General features: G+C 48.6%; 1 protein-coding gene across 5 annotated transcripts in view; it reads left to right on the top strand.

Annotated features, from left to right (window-relative positions):
* LOC102690433 (RAC-gamma serine/threonine-protein kinase) overlaps positions 1–22,762 on the top strand; it is a 110,030-nt gene that overhangs the window by 60,319 nt on the left and 26,949 nt on the right. For all 5 annotated transcript variants that reach the window (XM_069179844.1, XM_015362486.2, XM_069179845.1 and 2 more), the window contains 2 exons: positions 15,642–15,767; positions 21,505–21,616. In XM_069179844.1, coding sequence (XP_069035945.1) covers positions 15,642–15,767; positions 21,505–21,616 — 238 coding nt within the window. The remainder of the gene's footprint in view (positions 1–15,641; positions 15,768–21,504; positions 21,617–22,762) is intronic.

The raw sequence follows: 22,762 nt of genomic DNA, 5'->3' as shown, positions 1-22,762 counted from the left end.
CATACTAACAGGGTTATGCAAAATCATTGTGGTTTAAATATCCTGTAGAGCAGCTGGATATGAATGTCACACTTCTCTCTGGGAGGACTGACACGGGAAGACTGTCGTTGGTCCTCTTCTGTTTTTGTAGTTCTGCAAAGTATAGACCTATGTTTTACTTTTTAAAACGGTGTATGAGACCGGGTTCAGTATTTTTAAAGGGATGAAGTATGCCGAAGCTCAGGAAACTGCCCTCTGGATGCTTGCGCTAGGATCTGAACCCTATAAAAATGGTTGTGGCACCGGTGCGTGAGCAGAACCCAGTTCTCCAGGTTCCAGGTCCGGTACGGGCAGATTCCCTTCAGCCGAGAGCTGCAGCCGATCCTCGTGTCGGCCGTGGCAGCAGTGGCGTGGCTCAGGCCGAAAAAGGAATCGCGGGGCCAGTTTGCTCCGAGCGCCCCCCCGCCCCCCGCCCCGCCAAGCCGTGCCCCCGCGTGCTGCCGGCGCCCGAGCTGCAGCGAGGCGCGGCTAGTGCACTCCAGACAGCGGCCTGCGTCTGCCCAGTTGTTTTGACCCACACAATGGACGCCGCCGTACCCTTGTAATTACCCCGCCAGCCTCGCACAGACCCCTCTTTTTAATTCCGAGGGCTTTGTTTGGGGAGCGCTCCTCTCTCTCAGCACGTCTGTCGCTGTGTGCAGCTGTGCTGTGGCTTCAGCCTCCTTAATACCGGCACCGCTTCTTAACCAGACTCGACAGAAGGGGGCTTGTGTGTGTGTGTCTTCAGCGGAGAGGCCTCGCGCGGCAATGGTTTAAGCAGCTGTATTGTGGGAGACAAACAAAGAGGTTATTATTGTGTCTGTGAAGAGCGGCGCAGGGGGGCCGCGGGGGGGGAGGCCTCGGCGGCCGGTTGACTGTTGACTTGCCATCTGCCGGCGAGAGGAGAATGCAGAGGGAGCCTGGCGTTGGCCCGCCGGTCTGGGGCAGCCGCGAAAGGGAGGCGCACAAAGGTGCAGATGTCGAGCAGCATAATGACTCCCGGCTCCAGAGCCTGGCGAAAGCTGCTGCCCGCCCGCCTGCTCCCGAGCCGCGGCTGGAGCCGGCGAGGAGGGGGGGGCGCAGGCCCAGCCCAGCTGCACCCGCCCTCCACCTCAGCTGGACACGCAGGCGCGGGTGCGAGGGAGGCGGCCCCGGCCCCGGCCCCGGCCCCCACACGCTCGGTTCCCAGGGCCCCCCCATCAGTAAAGAGGGGGGGGCTCCCAGAGCTTTAGTCCAGCTGACTGGCTATAATCGGAGGCGGCTCGTTTGCCCCCTGGGGAGCAGGGTTTGGTGTGAAACCAGGACCGAGCTGCAGCAACTAGTTAATGGATCATCATGAAAATAATGCCGGTGACGGCCTGCGTGCTGTGCTATGTTCTTTACTGAGGCCGTTTCTTAATTGATGCAGTCCTCAGTGCCTTCAGAACAGAAAACCAAGTGGCAAATAAATGAGTTGCAAATGAAAGTTTAAAACGGGAAACATGCTTAGTTAGCAGGAAGGCAGCAGCAGAATTGTTTTCAAGTGTCAGTTTTCATTAATGAAGTTTGTCGTTTTATTAAAACCACAGTTAAGTGCTAATGTATTATCCACTCCAGCGTTAGTCTTCTCATTTTAATTCCAACTGATAGCAATCTAATTATTTGGAAATGTTTGAATTGCTTGGCTGTGCACAGGTGTGTGCCTGCTGGATGATAGAGCAAAGACGCGTTGAACATTTGGGTGAGTGGAGCTGTCTTGAATACTGCACACCTAACCAGTGGGCATAGTTGATGGTTTAATAACTGCGGCGTGCCAGTACTGCATTCATCTTTGGAATTTGCCAGTGCTGTGAAAAAATAATGCCTGAAAATAAAATCAGTGTTAATTGGTTGTGTTTATTTGTGAAACATTTAGTTCCACCTTCCCCGTGAGGTTTCAGCAGAGCTTCCTTGTTGCCCAGACAGCCGAGGAACTTGCCCTGTACAGCTTTGATGGGGCTGTGGTGTGCAGGGGCTGGGGGGCTGTGGTCCACGCAAGCAGGAGGCAGGTAGAGGTCTGTGGTCTGCTCTTCTACCGGCAGGCTTTCCTTCATCTTTTGCCTTCATCTTGCTGGTCCTTTGTCAGGGTGGAAGGTCCAGTGCCAGAATGACCGCGCTGGCGGGATGTTGTCATTGTCTAAGGGCTGCTCGTCCAGAGCGGGGAGCCGGCCCTCTGTGGGTGCACAGCGGCTCAGTCTTATCAGCCTCTCTGGGCGAAGTGCTTTTTAAAGAGCCGGGGGCGTTGCTTCTCTTGCCGTGCCCTCGCGAGCGTCCTATTGTTCGTAGATAGACCGGCCGGGGCCACCCAGGAGCACAGCGCCAGAGTCGTCTGCGAGGCGGGGGCTCTGTGAAGGCGCTATACTCCTTTCCCAGGGCGCGGCGAGGATCCGGAGCTGGGCTGGGGGGGTCGGCTGGGATGTCTGCGGCGACTGCTTGTTTATTCCAGCTCCTCGCAGAGAGGGATTACAGAGAGCGCGCTTTGTGGGGGTGGGGGGGGGTGCAGACCGCAGCACAAAGGGTGAGGCGCGGGGTGGGGTGGGGTGCGGTGGGGGGGCAGGGGCTGGAGACGGATTGTGTGTGTGGGGGGGGCCCTGTATTGTGTGAAGCCAGCTGTCTGCCAGCCAGCTCTGCACTCTGTTCTCAGGTTCTCCTGCGCTGTGCGGCTGGGGGGGGGAGGCTATTTCTGCTGAATAAATAATGACCCCAGTCTTCTCCGGGATAATAGCCATTCACAGCTCAACAGCCTCAAAGTGCTTCTCGGATCCCCCAGTCAGCACCTGTTCTCCACGGCTCTGTAGCCTCGCTCCGCGCACGGTTCTGCCGCGCAGTGATCCTGCACGCTCTGATTTGTTGCGCCATGCTTTGGTTTACAGCCCTTGCGAGATTGCTCGTCTGGAACTGTGCGTGTGTTCCTCAGCGAGGCACATCGAAGTCTGCGCGCCGAAGTAGCATTTGTCTTCTTGTAGCATAGTGTCGTGCGAATATTTTGTAATATCCTGTGCCTGTGCTTGTTTTGGAGATGAAGAGGACTGACAGGTGCTGTTTTTTCTTTTCAAGACTCTCAATCTTGCTGTGCATGTCCACTGCCCTTTGACTGGGACAGTGCCGTAGGTTCACACTTCTTAGTAGACATTTCAGAGAGACTGTCGCTCACTTAGTGTAGTAACAACCAAGTAAAATCACCAGAAAAGCTGCTACATTGAAGATGCTGGGAAACCTCTTTCAGGAATATTGTTTTAAGACATTTTTTGTATTTGTAGTCCCCTGTTATTCTGTGTTTAAACACACAAGCCCTGAAGAATCCCTGATGAACAGGGTCCTGGCCTCACTTTGTGTGAGCTGGGGCTGATATTGGGGTGTCATGGCTGAAGCCAGGAGAACTGGGTTCCTACAGTCCAGAGGTGCTGAGCCGCTGGCCCCAGGCAGGGGGATAGCTGGGGTTGTGAGGGATTGGCAGTCATGCAGTGCCTGGCTGGAATCTGACCTCCTTAATCCATGGCGGTATTCCGAGGGAAAACTGTCCCTCCTCCTTCCCTCCTCTTAGATTCCGTCCATCGCTGGCGGTGTCCCTCATTTTCACAAACCGCGCTGAGTCGCCCCCTTCCCCCATCTAATATTGCTGGCCTTTGGCTGTCAGGAGGAACAGTTGGCCTTTTTTTTCCTTCCTTTCTGAGTTTACAGAAAGTCAATTACAGGAATTCACATGTACGTAGATAATACATTTTTAATTGCTTTTTAAACTGATAAATGATCTGCCCAGATCAAAAGATCTAATGGGCTAAGGTTTTTAATAAGGCCAAAAGTGCATGTCTTTTTCATATGTTCTGTACTACACCACTAAGTCGAGTTTACACCCCCACTCCTGGTAAAGGAGAGTACTTTGCTGCGGGTCTTTGATAACATGTTGCACTGGTTTAGTGGAGCAGTCGCTTGTACAGAATCGAGACATTTTACAAGCTAACTGCACAGGGTGCTTGCGGAATTGTAACATCGGAAAGGAAACTGAGCACTCCGCTTAATTTTCATAACTCATTGTGTTGATGATAAAGCCAGTTTAAGCAAATTCCCTGCAGTTTTTAAATCGTTCTTTGAGTGTAGAAAGAATAACTGAACTGGGGCAGCATGCTGGCACAGTGGTCAGTATGGCTACCTCACATCGCCGCGGTCCTGGGTTCAATTCCAGATCTGGGTGCTGTCTGTGTGGAGTTTGCATGTTCTCCCTGCGTTTGCATGCCTTTCCTGTAGGTGCTTCAGCTTCCTCACACAGTCCAAAGACATGCTGGCAGGTTAATTGGCTTCTGTGAAAGCCGGCCCTGATGCGAGCGCGTGTGTCTTCGTCTCCCGTGTTGGGCTGGCGTCCTGTCCAGGGTGTATCCTGCCCTGGCCCTGCTGCCTGCTGGGACAGACTCCGGCTCCCCCGGATAGACTCCGGTACCCTGTACCGGATGAAGTGATCAGAACACGGGTGCAGGGTCGCGTATGGTCGCTTATCCATCCCCTCGATGGATAACCGAGGTGACGAAACGGGGGCTCCCTGGCTCCGGTTCCTGATGTGCAAAGTGGGAAACAGTGAGGAGAGCAATTGACAATATTTAAGTTTTGTCTCTTATTACAGAGACAAGATGGTAATAGCATTTATAAGGATAATAATAATTGCTTACACTTACAGTGCCTTGCGAAAGTATTCGGCCCCCTTGAACTTTTCAACCTTTTGCCACATTTCAGGCTTCAAACATAAAGATATAATTTTTTTATTTTATGTGAAGAATCACCAACAAGTGGGACACAATTGTGAAGTGGAACGAAATCTATTGGATTTTTGAAACTTTTTTAACTAATAAAAAAATGAAAAGTGGGGCGTGCAAAATTATTCGTCCCCCTTGCGTTAATACTTTGTAGAGCCACCTTTTGCTGCGATTACAGCTGCAAGTCGCTTGGGGTATGTCTCTATCAGTTTTGCACATCGAGAGACTGAAATTCTTGCCCATTCTTCCTTGCAAAACAGCTCGAGCTCAGTGAGGTTGGATGGAGAGCGTTTGTGAACAGCAGTTTTCAGCTCTTTCCACAGATTCTCGATTGGATTCAGGTCTGGACTTTGACTTGGCCATTCAAACACCTGGATACGTTTATTTGTGAACCATTCCTTTGTAGATTTTGCTGTATGTTTGGGATCATTGTCTTGTTGGAAGATAAATCTCCGTCCCAGTTTCAGGTCTTTTGCAGACTCCAACAGGTTTTCATCCAGAATGGTCCTGTATTTGGCTGCATCCATCTTCCCCTCAATTTTAACCATCTTCCCTGTCCCTGCTGAAGAAAAGCAGGCCCAAACCATGATGCTGCCACCACCATGTTTGACAGTGGGGATGGTGTGTTGAGGGTGATGAGCTGTGTTGCTTTTACGCCAAACATATCGTTTTGCATTGTGGCCAAAAAGTTCGATTTTGGTTTCATCTGACCAGAGCACCTTCTTCCACGTTTGGGGTGTCTCCCAGGTGGCTTGTGGCAAACTTTAGACGAGACTTTTTATGGATATCTTTGAGAAATGGCTTTCTTCTTGCCACTCTTCCATAAAGGCCAGATTTGTGCAGTGTAAGACTGATTGTTGTCCTATGGACAGACTCTCCCACCTCAGCTGTAGTTCTCTGCAGTTCATCCAGAGTGATCATGGGCCTCTTGGCTGCATCTCTGATCAGTCTTCTCCTTGTCTGAGCTGAAAGTTTAGAGGGACGGCCAGGTCTTGGTAGATTTGCAGTGGTCTGATACTCCTTCCATTTCAAGATGATCGCTTGCACAGTGCTCCTTGGGATGTTTGAAGCTTGGGAAATCTTTTTGTATCCAAATCCGGCTTTAAACTTCTCCACAACAGTATTACGGACCTGCCTGGTGTGTTCCTTGGTCTTCATGATGCTCTCTGCGCTTTCAACAGAACCTTGAGACTATCACAGAGCAGGTGCATTTATACAGAGACTTGATTACACACAGGTGGATTCTATTTATCACCATCAGTCATTTAGGACAACATTGGATCATTCAGAGATCCTCGCTGAACTTCTGGAGTGAGTTTGCTGCACTGAAAGTAAAGGGGCCGAATAATTTTCCACGCCCCACTTTTCATTTTTTTATTAGTTAAAGTTTCAAAAATCCAATAGATTTCGTTCCACTTCACAATTGTGTCCCACTTGTTGGTGATTCTTCACATAAAATAAAAAATTTATATCTTTATGTTTGAAGCCTGAAATGTGGCAAAAGGTTGAAAAGTTCAAGGGGGCCGAATACTTTCGCAAGGTACTGTATATAGCGCTTTTCTGGACACTCCACTCAAAGTGCTTTACAGGTAATGGGGACCCCCCTCCACCACCACCAGTGTGCAGCCCCACCTGGATGATGTGACGGCAGCCATAGTGCGCCAGAACACTCCCCACACATCAGCTATCAGTGGGGAGGAGAGCAGAGAATAATGAAGCCAATTCATAGATGGGGATTATTAGGAGGCCATGATTGGTAAGGGCCAATGGGAAATTTGGCCAGGACACCGGGGTAACACCCCTACTCTTTTTGAGAAACGCCCTGGGATTTTTAATGACCACAGAGAGTCAGGACCTCGGTTTTACGTCTCATCATCATCATTAACACAATAAAATGGGATAAAGGGACTGATGAAGATTTAAATGATAGAGCTTAGTAAATTATTAAACATTTATGATTCTGTCTTATCTTGTGCGAGAGTTGTGGGATCCTAAGGTCGGGAGTCAACTGACCAGCCGTACCCTGGCTGTCCTCAGGCTTGACCTCACTCTGTGGGAGTGAAAAAAAGTGCAGGGCTTGCCTCCGATCCCAGCCTTGTGGAAAATCTTCCACTTCCTAATTTCCATCGGGATTAGAGCTTAGCTTTTGATGCAGCCTGAGGTTACTTGCTGCACGTCACCTGTGCCAGTTCGGAAGATATTTGCTTGCCTCACTCTTCCGAGGGGCTGAGGCAGATAATCTCCAGCCTGGCTGGGCTGTGTGTCCAGCACGTGGAGAGAGAGATGATGAATCGGTGGAGCAGCACCACCTAGTGGGTAGAGCAAACACTGCAGCAGAGAGACCCAGAGCGGTACAGAGCATCACAGTGGGTTTTACATTGAAAGTAACTCTGTTGCAGTGTAATATTTCTACCACATATATTATACATAACCACTTTTTATTATAAAAGTGCACATAAGACTTTTTTCTGAACAAGTTATTTAACTTTTGGGAGCACTGCAAGTATCAAGGGCTAAACAGTTAGCATACAAATTAGAGCAGAGGGTGCAAAGTTCTTTTTCACTAGCTGTGTACTCTTTCTTCTTGATTTCTTGTTGTGTGCCAGGGGTTTTATGACAGATAAGACGTGTAAAAAAAATAAAATTAAACTCATTTCGAATAATGAAATATCTGTCCACTTGAAACTGACGTTGAACCCGATGTCTGGTCCTCATCCGTCTGCCTTGTCTGCCGGTGTCCTCTTCCTCCAGTCGGAGCTTCCTGCCCCTCTGGCCTCTCCCCCTGCGTGCCGTGCGCCAGCCGGGCTGGACCGGGCCGGGCCAGGCTAGGGGAGAGCTGTCTGCTGCTCCTGCCCTGCCTGTGCCTGCCTGGTGTCGGTTCGCCGCCCCTCTCCCATTCGGGTGAAAGAAAGCGAGAGCGTGTTTCTGCCTGAAACGCGTCTGGATGGAATAAACAGCTGAATTTCTGGCCCCTGCCCACGTCCACATGGAATGGTTTTCAGGACTGCGAGGGTTTGATCTTCCCCCAGATCCCCTCTGAGCAGCTTTGTTTGATTCCTGTTGTAGAAAAGAAGACGCACCCCTAGTTGTAAGAGGGTGCACTTAATGATAGCTGAATGGTGCTCCTCTGCCACGTGCCCTTGTGGACGGCAGGCTTGTCAGTATTTCTGGATTACCCCCCAAGTGCGAGTTCATCTCTTCTGCTCTTTCCTCTGCACTTGCCCAGGCTCACACAGGACACAGCTTTGTCACCATCACTGCAGCCGGGGCCACAATTACAAATGCAGAACAAAAACGCCGAGCAGCTGACGTTGATCCTGAGGGAGAGAAGCTGCTGTTTTTTCCTCACTTTCCCTTCACACTCATTACCGGGTGAAACTCCTCCGAGAGGGACTATCCAGATGCCCCCAGCCTCCCTCCTCCTCCTTCCCCCCGCCCCCAAAGGGAAGCGGGGGGCCTGGCGATGCCAGGGTGGGCCCAGTGTGCCAGCCCCCTCTTCACAGGCGCTGCGCCTGCTGGTTTCGCTCTCAGCTGCAGCGGAGGGGCACAGCCCACCGCCCTCCTCATGCCCACTGAGTGGATTGGGCTGGTCTGCCCCCGGCCTCGGCAGAAGTCGCCCGAGAGCATGGCTGCCCCGGGGTCCTGTCCTGTCCTGTCCTGCCTGTGGTCTTGCAGAACGTGTCTAATTAGCTGGGCCCAAACGCTCAGCCCGCGGCCGCGCTCTGGGAGACCGCACGGCCTGGTCACCGTTGGGCTCCCTGCGTCTGCGGGTGACAGGAGTCTCGCCGAGAGTGTCGCCCCTGCCCTAGTCAGGCAGGGAGGGGACGGGTGAGATGTGCACACACAGCGTTTCAGCAAACACCTCTGGAGCTGTTGTTCTTCTTAACAATAGCCACAGCTAGTTAAATGGTCTGATTAAAGTGTTCACACACACATCTGTATTTAGGCTGTGAGGTATTTCAGATTATACCTGCTCGGTGTCGTGTTAGCCTGAATTCTATTCTAATTCTAAGATTAATAGGCGTTTTTGTCTTCTTTGCAATGAGTATTTATTTCATCAAGAAGTTTGCAAAATGTTTGTCTTCTTAACACTGTTACTCTGAATAGAAGCCAGTGACAAGTATCTGAATGATACACCTTTCTTGGTGTGTGACGTGGATGATGTCGGTGAAAGTTGTTCCCTGTTTATGCATCTGCTGTGTAAAACAGAACAGGAGGCCCTTATACATGCAATGGGTGGTGTGAGCAAGGAATAAGACACCCTGCCTGATTGCTGGAGCTGGTACCCTGGCTTCTTTCAAAAACGGTGTTTGAGATCCTCAGATCCTCTTCTCGAATTTACCTTTCTTTTGTTTTCATGTAAAGTGTTTCTTCCAGTGATCCCATAGTTTATAGAGGTGATCATAGTCCTACATCATGGTCGTGGCATGGCCATCGTTAGAGAGTTGCAGAAGGCACTGGCAGCAGAGACGTGCAGTAAGGTGAAGGTATGGGCACTGCAGGGCGATCAGCTCCGTGTCTGCAGGAGCTTCACCTCCCAGGGCGTGGGCGTGAGACTGCTGCGCCACCTACTGGGCATACTGGCGTGTGGCGCCCCCTAACCAGCTCTCCTCTGGCCGACTGTGGCGCTGAACACACACACACACACACACGTGAAAGACTGGACCAGACTGATGGGCCAGTCGTGCCCGCTGGTGGCCCTGGGCTGCTTGGCCCTTCGAGAGCCTGGTTCCTCCCGCGCTCGGTGCGCGCTCTTCCCTCTGTCCGCACCCGCGGGGGACACGGGGGGGCTGGAGACGTGCCGGTTCTGCCCTCCCGGAGTGGCAGCGCTCGTGTTGAAGCCGTCTCCGAACCGGGTAGGGCATTCAGTTCCAGCCTCGTCTGGGCTGGTTAACGAATGGCCCCGGTGGAGCTGAACCAGGCGCGTGCTGTGAAAGTGAAAAGGCCGTCGAAAAGAAGCGAGGAGCTGTCTCAGCTGGGTGGAAGCGTTTTAAGTTTCTATTTTTTGTTCTGGGCAAAGTATTAATATAAGCTGGCCTCCAAATCCCTCCCTGGTACCTCTGCCTGGTTTCAGACCACAGACAAATGAACAATTAATCTGTGCTTGTAATTGAATGGCACACAGTATGTTATTTTAATTGTGCAATTGGAGCAGTTAGGCTAGGAGCTGATAATGTGGGCTCTGAACCAGAGAACACATTTGTGTGCAGAGCTGTGCAGTATAAAGCAGATTCAGAAATCAAAAACCTTGCCTACTGCCTTGTTCCGGGGTCTAGGTGACCAAGACAGAAGAAGTGCAGACAGCATGACTGCACATGTGATGTATTGAGGCTTAATTAATGGGTATATGAAAGAACAAGTTGTCCTGACTGGCTGCTGGCTTGCAAATAAATCAGATGTTCACGGCGTTCTCTAAATAATAACTGTGCTTTAGTAGAACAGCCGCACCAAAATTGAGGAAAGACATCGAGGAATAAAAGACTGGAAAATGAGTGGAGGAGTGCAAAGCCTCAGGGCCCAGCAGGGGGAGGCCTGTCTTCCCGGCACCTGCTGCAGTGTGTCCCAGGGCTTGAGGGTCCGGAGCACGGACCTGGGTGGGATGGCTCGGGAGGAGGGTGTTGCCAGAACGCGGGATTGCTCGTCTCCCAGCGCAGAGCTGAGATCAGGCCACAGTCCTGGGGCAGCCCATCCGGGACACATTTGTGTCACCTCACTGGCTTTATTTTGCCCTAAATAACCTATTGTTACGTTTCTGCCATCTTGCTGAATTGTTGGTGTCCAAGTTTGGTTTGACTTCCAGTAAGTCTTGTGCAATTCATTCCCGGGGCCGGTGAATTCACAAGAACGTCAGAGAGGTTATAATCGAGAGGAGGCCGTTTGATAGTCAGCAGTTCATTGATCCCAGGATCTTATCCAGCGTTTCTTGAAAGAAACCAGGATGGGGGCTTCAACCACATGGTTACCAGCTGAATTTCAGAGTGTGTATCTCGGAATTACAGAAAAGAGTTTTGCCTCCTCCTGGTGAACTTGCAAGGCGCTGGGGAATTTTATACTGCTTTCCGTTGAAAAAGAATATTCATTCCCCCCACTCAAACTCAAACTTGCTCTAAATAAAATTACTCCGTGGATTATGCTGTGCTGTGGATTATGAGGCACAGTGACGTGCAGAAGGTCAGCTGTCTGTTGTTTTGTGATAGTACCCACCCTGTCAAATGGCATTCACCAGCACTCTCCAGCCTTTTAAAACTCTTTGGGCCCGCCAGTGCCTTGAGTTGTCCACCAGTGTCCGTGCTCTGTGGAATTGTCCCACACAGCTCTACAGAAGGCCCCCCTCGTCATCGGTGTCCCACTATTCCAATCGGAGACCAGTCCGTGTGCAGAGTTGCTCTGGCAAGCTGCGCTCTGCAGGCATGAGCAGATACTGGAAGCGAATTCCCCCCAAAAGCCTGCTCCTTCTGTTCCCCCTCCAGCCACTCCAGCAGCTCTGGAGAGGGTCCCCTGCCTGGGGTGCTCTCGCCGAGCCGGGTCCTCAGTCCCAGCAGCCACGCTGCTCGTACTTGGCGTGACCTGTTACTGGGCCCAGATCCGGTCCAGTTTCCCTCACTGGCCAGACAGCAGCACTACCTCAAGGGCTCAGTTATTTACTACACGGGCTTCTGGACTCGTGGGTGGAACCCTGGTATTGTACACTTGAGGAAGGTACTGCACCCCGATTTGCTCCGGTGTGAATGGGTCTGCCAGGTCATCAGTGTAAAGGGACTCCAGTGTGCAAAAGGGAGTAAAAACCGATTTGAATTGAACTAGGTTCAGGTCTGTTCTTTACTCTAGAGAAGCATATGTTTAATTCACAAGGCAGGAGAAGGAGCAGGGAAATCTAGAACTCTTCATCATGGCGGTTAGTTTTAAAAGCATCCTAGTCTGAGAAACACAAACCAGTTTTTCATAGCTGGAAATGCACAGAGAGAAAAACGGTGAGCAAATTGATCCCATTCAGGATGTGGTTTTGTTAGTGCTGGGGCTTTGGTGGGTTTTTCTCCTTACTTATCCTTAACGTGTGTGTTCCTTCAAAGCTGATTTATGAAAAAGCTGAACCAGAATGAGGAAACTGTGCTCGTGTGACCATCCTATTCATGTCTTCCTGCAGCTCGATTGAGCATTGGAACAGAATTCATTTTGCTCCTCTGCTGGTATCCGTTCCTTTTTCTTTGGTGCTGCAAATGTGCAAGATGACATGTTACTTATCTCTTGTGTTAGTGTGTGTGTGTGTTTCTCCCTCCATGAAGTTTGAAAGATCTTGTTCCAATCGAAGTTTTTATGCCCTCTGCGTGTTTTTCTAGCTGGAAGACTGCAGTGTCTTCCTACATCTCTCTCCACTGATAGATCAGCAGGCAGAGACATACCAGCAAAGACCTCCGTCTCCGCAAATTAACATGAGCAGGTGTTTTTCTCTGATGTGTTAATTAAGAAAAGCTGGTGTCATTATGCTTTAAGTGGCTGTTACAAATAGAACATGTTGTTTATTTTCTGTTTGGCAAAAAAAGAAAAAAAAGAAATTTATCAGAACTGTCACATTGGCCTGAGCCATAACCTAGCATGAAAACTCTGTCCTGATTTTTTCTGCCTTTGTTCAAATCTCTGCATTTCCAGATTGCAGTCTTCATTAATTTGTCAGACCTTTGAAGTGTTTTGAAGCTTCTGAAAGATCTGCAGTGATCTGCCTACAGTAGCAATACAGTAGCTCAAGCTTGGTTCTATAGGGGTTGCACAGTCATTTAGTTTGAAAATGTTCATTAAGATATGTGCCTTTTCAAAGGCTTTTCAAAAATATACACCAGCAGACATTTAAACACATCAATTTCCAAATTCTGAGAACACAAGAATGTATAGAATTTGGAAGAGGAATTAAAATGTTTTTACCAAATCCTGTGGTGACAATTTTCAGATGCTCTTATTCAACACCATTCCACCTGTTTCTTTAAATGCAAATAAAATTGTATGACCACACCTATTTGACTAACTTGATGATTTTTACTAGAAATTTGACTAGCTCTCCAGTTAAGGCAAGCCAGTAGACTGTGCACTTTTTAAATGTGCCTATTTGTGCTGTGTGGGTTGTAATTACTGAAAAGATTCAGAACCTGCGGTGCTTATCTGGTATCGTCTAATGGCGACTCAGGGCTTGTGGCAGGGGGTGGAGCCGTGGAGGGTGTGGTTATTTGTGGTTTGATCCAGTGCTTGTAGGGGTGGAGCCGTGGAGGGCGTGGTTATTTGTGGTATGATCCAGTGCTTGTAGGGGTGGAGCCGTGGAGGGCGTGGTTATTTGTGGTATGATCCAGTGCTTGTAGGGGGTGGAGCCGTGGAGGGCGTGGTTATTTGTGGTTTGATCCATTGCTTGTAGGGGGTGGAGCCGTGGAGGGCGTGGTTATTTGTGGTATGATCCAGTGGTTGTAGGGGGTGGAGCCGTGGAGGGCGGGGTCTTAAATTGTGTGATCCACAGCCTGTGGAAGTGGGGGCCTGATTGTAATTGTGGCAACGGAGGCCTAGTATGTGGTCATCAAGCCACCCCTACAGGGCAGTGGAAGAGCGGAGGCTGTGTGACTAGAATCAGACCACACAACCTCTTCAGCAGGAGAATGGTTCCCTCTGTCCATGTGCAGCTGGGATGTTGGTGCAGAGCTCAGGACTGGTGCTGCCATGACAGCCTTGCTGTTGGCGGAGAGACGCTTTGTTCTCTTCACAGCGGAGTCAGGGAAATTGCCGGCTCTGACCTACACTTTGTGAAACAAGCACGTGCAGTCATGCCCGCAGACTGGACTCTCTGTGCTCATGGGTGACCTGTTTGTTTTTCCACGATAACTTTGAGGGGGGAATTGGATAGGCCAGGAGTTGCCTGGCGCTCTGGAACTGGTGGTGCGCTTGGGCCCCCAGAAAGAGTCTGCTGATCCGCAAATCCCAGTTCACAGACCCGTGGGTGTTGCCTTTGTTTCTGTCTGAAAGAAGCCTGCCTTCAGGTCCTGCTTTTTTGGTGTTCAGTGGGCGGGCGTGTTGACCATGCGGATCAGTTCTGCGCCCCGTTGTCCTTGACTTGGCCATGTCATGTAGCAGAGTCATCAAGACAGCAGGCATCACAGAGGACAGTGCGCTGGAGGTGCGCAGGATCTGTAATACCCATTGCCTGTCATTCCAGAACTAATGGTTTTATTCTCCTTTATTTATCCTTCACCTCAAGCGGTATTCTTAGTCTCTTAACATAATTTCATCGTTATCACTGAGCAGAATTAACCGAACAGCTCTGGTGTAGATCAGAAGGAATTCTGCGTCAGTATTGATACTGGTTTGATCATTCTCCCTCAGTAAAGTAGAGGTGTGTGATCTGTCTTTAGAGGGGATTCTGTTAGTGTTTCTCTTGATAAAGTGCTTTTTAAATCAGATGTAGGTTTTCTGACAGTGGTAATCAGTTCTATACAAAATACACGCATTTGCTTACCATACAGTCCTGACTGAAATAGCACATTCACCTTGATAGGTAATTTTCCTTGACACTTCCTTACTTTTTCATTTAGTAGTAGATAATGTCTATGATTCACACTGTAATATCAAATGATTTTGTAATTTATTTTCTCATATCTTGTTTGAAGGGCTTTTTATCAGGCATGGAAGTCAGACTGCCATTTCAAAGCCATTTCATGCTCTTGTGTAAATTGTACCCATGACAGAACAGTAAATACAGTGCATATACCTTACACTTCTACAGTTGTTTTATGAAATTGAGGAGCAGAGTTTTGCTGTGCTGGAAAAACGTCTTGAATATCATGAAGGAACAAAAGTGTATGACTATTTCGGGTGCTTTAATTCCACATTAACCTGCGTAAATTTACATGAAATTTCCGGCAGCTGCTGTAGGAATTTACAAGACTCCTGTAAGAGTTTGTAAAGCCTGGAATAGTTCAACAAAGAATAGGAGTTTAACTTACAAAAGCAAAAGGCTTATTACTTTCGTTTATGATAGCTACATGTTTTGGAAATCGCTGGTTTGTGATTTTTATATCTTTTAATTTTAATTTGGATTGTGATACCCCACATGTCCTGACTGTGTGGTGGAACCTGGAAATTGCACACATCAAGCCCCTCACAGTAAAAAGCTCAAGCTGGAACTTAATTAACAGGGAACGGCAGCAAGAAGCTTCTCCTTTCAGTCTGCCGAGTGTGCGGACCTCTGCACTGGGGGCGCAGTCACCTGTAATGATTGTTGTTGACACATTTGTCGGTGCCTCAGCCGCGCAGTCTGTACCGCCAGAAGTTTTGCATGGTAATTCTCCGCGACCAGCTGTTCGGCAGCTGCTGTTGTTTGATCAGTCCCACTTCTAAGGGTTAAACGTGTCTGCGCGTCCTCATTTCATCTCGCCCCTTCTCCCGCGGAGCTGCGGTGTGTGTGGCTCTCGAAGCTCCGGCGCCGATCGGCTCGGTAACAGCAGCCCCCCTTGAAAGCGGAAGGAGGAATGCTGAAAAATACCGCGAGTAAAGATCTCGGAGGCTCCTATGAATCTAGACCGGCCCTTTTTCTCTCCGGTGTGTGCTGCCAGCCTGCCGGGAAGCGTGCGTGAGTACGCGGCGGAGAGGGTGGCCGTACGCTTGACGCCTGAGGCGCCACAGGGAGCGTGGCGGAGTCCCTGGGGCCCCATGGGTGGGGTTTGGGGAATTTGGGACGCAGCAGCAGCAGCAGCACATGACCCAGTAGCCCACAGAGTGGGGACAGACAGCGGGAACTCATAATACACCACAACATGAATTTCCTTTCTACAGGGGCCGAACAGGAGCAGCGTCGATTAACCTAACGTGCACTTTATTCCTTCTTCACAGGAGAGTACATCAAGAACTGGAGGCCGCGATACTTCCTGCTGAAGACAGATGGCTCGTTCATCGGCTACAAGGAGAAGCCGCAAGACGCAGACCTGCCTTACCCTCTGAATAACTTTTCTGTGGCAAGTAAGTCAGGCCCCTTTCAGCCTCTAGTCTTCAGCTGCGCCGTCTCTTCATCTTCTCGGAAGAGACCCACGTCCTTGTCACCCCAGCCCCGGCCTCAGGCCCTTCCGGCTTCTGTGGGGTGGCCTGAAAAGTGTTTCTTGTGTCCTTTTCAATGGCCAAGTCACTTCTGTTAATTGGCAGCCCCGTTCAAGGCAGCTGAGATGGGAACTCACTCCCTGAATACTGAAACAGCCTTGTGGAGAAGGTTCCCCGCTGTGCATCAGTGCAGTGGTGAATGAATCGGGTCTCTCAGATCTGGCAGCAGACTGGCACAGCGGTCAGGTTACTGGACCGAAAACGGACGGTTGTGGGCTCAGATCCCAGGTGAGATCCTGCTGTTGTGCCCTTTAGCCAGGACCTTCACCAAGATTGCCTCAGTAAGGAGAATATAGAGCCACAGCATCCCTTTCTACATATATGCACACGTGAATATAAACATATTCAGTTTTATTTCTTAATAAATAGCTCCAACTGCACACACGGGTGCAAATGTCTGGCAGCCAGAAGGATTAGTAGTAATTAGATTGTTGGTGCCCCTGGAGGACTGGGCTGGTGGGGGGTGTTCTCTGTAGCCCCTACCTCACTAATAAAAGTGTGTTTCAGGAATGGCAGGTAGGTACTTGAACTTGAACTTTATTGCCATATGTAACCGGTACTGGAATTCTTACTCACAGAAAGTCTCTCGGTTGTAAAACAAGTGTAAAAAACAAGACAAAGTGCAAACAGTGCATCAAGACAATGTACAAACAAACAATAGACAATGTGCACGTAAACATGCAGACAGTTTGAATGTAAACAATACAGACGTGTAAACAATGACTGGAGATGTGCAATAGATAAGAAATCATAAAGAGGTAGGTGTGGTCCGAGGGGGATGGCTAAATGTGTTCGCCAGTCTCACTGCTTGTGGATAGAAGCTGTTGAAGAATCTAGTGGTAAGTGTCCGTATGCTCTTATATCTCTTGCCTGAGGGCAGTGGGGTGAAGAGCTCATGCCCTGGGTGGTGACTGTCCTCTGTGATGGCCAGAATTCTACCACGGCAGCGGTCCTCATAGAGCTGTTTAATCTCGGTGAGACTGCAGCCGATGATCTTCTGGGCCATATTGACCATTCTCCGCAGTGCCTTTCTTTCTCGCGAAGAGGTGTTGCCGTACCACACGGTGATCCCGTTGGTGAGGACGCTCTCGATGGTGCAGCGGTAGAAGTTCACCAACACATGTATTGGCATCCCCCATCGCTTGAGGCACCTCAGGAAATAAAGGCGCTGCTGAGCCTTCTTCATGATAGAGTCAGTGTGCACAGTCCAGGTTAGATCTTTAGGGATGTGAATTCCCAAAAACCTAAAGCTGGTGACTGTTTCCACTTCCGTTCCATCAATACTGAGTGGGCTGTGAGTGTATGGCCTGTGTCTCCGAAAGTCCACTATTAGCTCTTTCGTTTTCTTTATGTTCAAGTCCAGGTTATTGCTATGACACCACCTAAGCAGCTGTACAACTTCATCCATGTAAGTGGACTCGTCATCATCACTGATCAGTCCTATTATAGTGGTGTCATCGGCAAACTTAATGCGGTTGTTGCTGTGTCTTGCTGTGCAGTGGTGAGTAAATAGGGAGTACAACCTTGGACTCAAGACAGCAGCCTTGTGGGGTTCCAGTGCTCAGGGTGAGTGGTGTTGATGTTTTATTGCCTATCCGCACTACCTGTGGTCTCTCGATAAGAAAGTCCAGCAGCCAGTTGCAGACAGAGTTGCACAGACCTAATCCCCTGAGCTTTGTCACCAGTTGACTGGGTATGATGGAATTGAATGCTGAACTGTAGTCCACAAACAGCATTCTCACATACGAGTTCTTAGTATCCAGGTGTTCCAAGGCTGTATGCAGAGCCAGGGAGACAGCATCATCCACTGATCTGTTGTTCTGGTAGGCGAACTGCAAGGGGTCCAGGGACTCTGTGATGGAGGAGTTGATGTGTGACAACACCAGCTTCTCAAGGCATTTCATCACCACAGATGTTAATGCTACTGGGCGGTAATCATTCAGGCATGTCACTTTTGTCTTTTTGAGGGTTGGAACAATAGTGGTTTTTTTAAAGCAGGTGGGGACCATGGACTGTGACAGGGAGGAGTTAAAGATGTCCGTAAACACTGTGGTCAGCTGGGCTGCACATGTCTTCTTAGTGTAGAAGGAGAAGATTGAGCCACAGGAGCACTTTCTATATAGTTATGCCTTTTGTTATGCCTTGACCACCCAGAGTACGTCACAAAAAGCCGGGCTTGAGTTTAGGAGTGACCCGGGACAGGAGTGTGGTCACAGCCTTAACGGCACTGACCCTGGCACTGAGACTGGACTGCTGGATGGTCACGAGGGGTGCTAACGTTTCCGGACAGTCTGAGAACAGGTCTGCTTTAACAGCTGTTCATAATTCTGTTAAAAAGAGTCAGTTCTGAAGGAAAAGATGCTGTTTTTAGATGCTGTTTGTTTCAAATGTTGCACTGGTTGCGCAAAAGAAAGTGAAAACGAAGCCACACTGCAGGGCTTGGCTTTGCATATTCAGCTAATGCCCCCCTCCCCCACGGGGCAGGCTGCCCCCCCAGTGAGGCACTGATACCACAGATTCGGCTATGGGTCAGCGCGTGCGATACAGATCTCACAGTCTAAGTGTTTGTGTGAGCACTGTGTGGGTGAGTTAGCCATGTATGCAGCCCTGTAGGAGAGGAGGAATGGGCGGACTGTGCTCAGCCTACAAGACCCTCAGCACACCACCCCCACACATCCCACTGTGAGCCGATCCAGTCTCTTAACTTGGTGCAGAACCTGCAGAAGAGTTTTCGAGAACACCGCCCAGGTCGGTCTCTTTAAGAAAGACATGGCGAAGAGCAGATTCGCCTGTCTTCTGTGCCACGAGAGTGCGTCCCAGTGCTCACTCCCTTGTTCAGTGACAACATAACACAACATTGCCATGTTGGAGTAGTGACGATGTTCAGATGAGTAAAATAGCACAGCCAGTAGTCATGGACACATCTGACCTCTGACCTCCTAGTCTGGGGCTGTGGTTCTGTGCCTCGCCTGGGAGAAGCACGCCTGCAGAAGATGTTCCTTCACTCCTGTCCGTGTGTGTGGGTAGCTCCACTGCCCACACCATCCATTTAGCTTGGAGAGAGAAGCCTGCCAGTGGTTCACATGCAGACAGGTTTACTGTGGTTGTTCACACTCCACTCTGTAGCTGCCTACTGTTTATCTTGCGTGGAAAGACCTGCCAAGTCAAATGAAAATACTTTTATGTTTGGATTTGCATCACTAGTGTGTTTCCCACCTGTTACATGAGCAGCTGTGCTGGGTGTGAAAGTACAGTGCTGTGTATCTCTGAGTTACTGTGCTGGGAGAAATATTATCTCACAATCTTGTTTATTGCAAGACAATAGACTCCTCAGCCAGCTGGGGTGCTAAGTATATCACCTCAGCAGACCAGTTCACTTGAGCAGTGGACGAGGTGGAGCTCAGGACTGTGAAACGACGAAACTTTTCCATGTTCATGTGGTCATAATACCCCACCGAGGCACAAAGTTAATAAGACATCAGCCAGATTCTTTTGGCTTTTTTACGGAACGGTGCCCTCAGGGTCCCTCCGGGCCGGGAGACAAGGGAAGGATTTTGTGCTGCTGCAGTGCAGTGCAGCAGTAGAGTTGCTGTGCTGTCCTGAGGACAGGCTGGTTACAGGTTAGATCACTGAGGTTTGACTGGCTGCTGGGAAGGCTTTTTAAACAGCAGAGTTGTGCATCAGTAGTGATCAGCACAGCATCTTAACAGATAAGATGAGGAAGTAACGTTTGCAAAGCAAATCATCAATGTGGGCAGCTGGTCATAAAAATAGATTTACAGTTTTTACAGTACAGTGCACACCTAAAGAGCTGTTATTTTCATGTTTTGCGTACACTTTATATATACTGAACAAAAAACATAACATAACTGTTAGAAACTTATCAGGAAAATGGTACATTGACATTTCATGGAACAGACATAAGTAAATTCATTATGCAGATTAAAGTTTGTCATAGAAAGCATTGATCAGCATGGAGTAATAGTGTGTGTGACCACTACAGAACAGTGCAGACTATACAGTGCATTTGCATCATACACTTTGAACCAGGTTGCAGATGATGTTTTGTGGAACTCTGTCCTATATCTTCTGTCCAAGATTATGCCTGTTCACAGGACTCCAATCATAGAACCTTTTTGCATTTTTCTTTTTTTTTCCACCACACTTGAGTTTCGAGGAGTTAAATCGGATCATTGTGCCCATTTAACTCGCGCTGATGAGGTGATTTCGTGCTTATGCAACAGTCAAAGCCACTTGAGTATATCACAGTCACGAAGGATCAATGAATCAAAATGATGCCACAACATTTAACAAAGATCTGTATATTGTGTTATTATAGCTGTGCCCTACCTCTGGAAATGCATAGTTGTGCCAGATGTTTGTGTGTAGAATGCAACTTTAAAATGCAATATTTTACACATTAGGGAGAACATGAAATAAAATGACATTCAGTTGTTCTGAAAGCTTCTGTAGTATAGGAAGTGTGTATGCGAGTAACTATTAATGTTAAGAGTTTATTCTGTTTCATTTCCAGTGATTTGGTCTTTTGATTAGCTGTCATTGAACAAACCACAAACTTTTACTCTTGCAGTAGAAATAAATTAAACCCCAAGCAGATGATCCTCTGTGTTGCGGTGGAAGTGACAGATTCTGGGCCTTCTAATTGGCATCTTAGCTTTCCTTTGCAGTTTTAGCTTCAAGCTAAACTTGTCATCTGTGATCAGAAATGTTGCAAAGTAAACAACACAGTATCATCAACCTTTTTTATAAAAGGTGTTTTTTGTTATTTTTTTCAAGAATCAAATTCAACACTGACATTGTGTGGCAGAGCAGATTTAAGGCCATAGTGTGTGATTAAGGTTTTTGCTTTTTTGACATGTGACCTTAACCATGTTGTAATTAACCTGCCTGCCTATTTTTAGGTCCTCCCGTGGTCTTGTTTCAGTTGAATTGGCTGGCCAGGAGGCCTCATTACAAACTGGCATTTGAAACAAGCTTCAGTGTGCTTCTCTGTTGTGTATTGTTTCTGGTAATTGCAGTGTTTTCTTTTTCTTTCACTTCATAACTTTCACCATGTTACCTCACTGTACTCGCTTGCTTCTTCTCTCTGTGCGGACAGTGTTCGCACTGTGTGTCCATTCCAGCTGAGGACAGCTCTTGCAGCCCTTGCTTGTGTACAGTACATCCGTGTGAAGAATCTCCCAGAGTCGTTCGGCTCAGCTTTGTAGCGGTGTTCACTGCACACGTTCTCTCCAGCTGTCGATACAAATTTCACTCATGTCGTACAAGTCCCTGACTTGTTGCCTTTCAAAGTATAAACCAGCTGCCATTTACCCAGACTTTGAGGCCAAGACAAAGTTCATTTGAGAAATTGTGACCAAAGCACTGAAAATATGGCCGTTCTGTTGCTGCCATTAATGATGGCCTCCTTGATCTAGACCTGCACTGGAGCTGCCTGGTAGACCCAAGGTGCACAGGTCAGACAACCTGATCAGCGCTTGCTCAGCTGTTTCGGGATCCTTTCTGTCTCACGGCTGCCACTTGGAAATATCCGGGAGCAGAACGCTGGTGTGAGCATGTGTGTCTCGTCCTGCCCTTGCAGAATGCCAGCTCATGAAGACAGAGCGACCAAAGCCCAACACGTTCATCATCCGGTGCCTGCAGTGGACCACCGTCATCGAGAGGACCTTCCACGTGGACACGCCGGAGGAGAGGTGAGCACCGTGCTCGCCCGAGCGATCACAGGCCTCCTGGCACTGTGGGCTGCGTTTTGTGGGGGGAGTGAAAAGCGAGGTTGAACTAGGGAACAGCTGTGCGGAATCCTGTCTGTGGATCGCAGGCCTTTGGCGAGAAACTAAACCTGTTCACTTGAGTGATCAAAGTAATCCTAATCATTTACATAACCTTTTTAATTAAAATCTTAATAGGCTGCATAATCGGAATAGCCTGAGACAAGAAACCTGAAAGATTGATGTTAAAGCAACTCTCTCAACAAGCGTTTACGTGTATTGTCCCGCCAGTCTCCACTGCGCGCTGCTTGTGCTGAAACGACACTGCGCAGCTTGTGCGTTGCATTCATCTTTTAAGGCTTCAAGATTAAAGGTGCTTTTGCACATTCGATTTCTTATCACACATTTTTATAAACAAAATTGGTTTTTAAGAATGCTGTGAACCCAGCGCTCAGTGTCCCTCTTGAGAGGGAGAAAGACTTGCAATCTCTCTCGAGCGCACGCGACTCAAGAAAACTTTGCCGAACCCCTCGCCGGACTCCATCGGAGTTTTACGGACTTTCCTGGCGAAGACCCAGGAGCGACAGACTTCAGCACCAGGAGAGAGCACAGTTATGGCACCAGCTGGAAGGCTGCCTAGTGGTGGGCAGTGCCATTATTTCTGATTAGTGAAAGATGCTAATTAAAAAAGAACGTGCGACATCTAACCTTATCGTTTTAAACTCCAGCGCGTTAAAGAACATGCACCTCCCTCTTCCCCAGTGGGAAAGTATCTCTTCAGCCTCTGCTGGTTTGTTTCCGTGAACCATGTTGTTTTTGTGAACAAGTAGAAATATGCAGCTGTGTCTCCTTCCCAATAACTGCATCTTATTAACAATAAAAAAACGTTCATGTTAACCTTTTAGAGTTATGGCTGCAGTTTCACAAGTAATCCAGAAATAACACCTAAATCCTCTTTGGTTTTCATGTTAAGAAATGTAGATTAGGTGGTGACCACTAAGACCCCCCAAATTAATGAGACTTTATTAAAAACCATGATTTTAAAGGTGACCTTATCAAACTAAAGGCTCAAGATAACTGCTTTTACATATCAGTGACTTGCTGTGAAGTTGTTAAATATAAAAATGTAAT

This window comes from Lepisosteus oculatus, chromosome 17 (assembly GCF_040954835.1).
Source record: "Lepisosteus oculatus isolate fLepOcu1 chromosome 17, fLepOcu1.hap2, whole genome shotgun sequence".
Lineage (NCBI taxonomy): Eukaryota > Metazoa > Chordata > Actinopteri > Semionotiformes > Lepisosteidae > Lepisosteus > Lepisosteus oculatus.
This window is presented reverse-complemented; position numbering and strand designations above follow the sequence as displayed.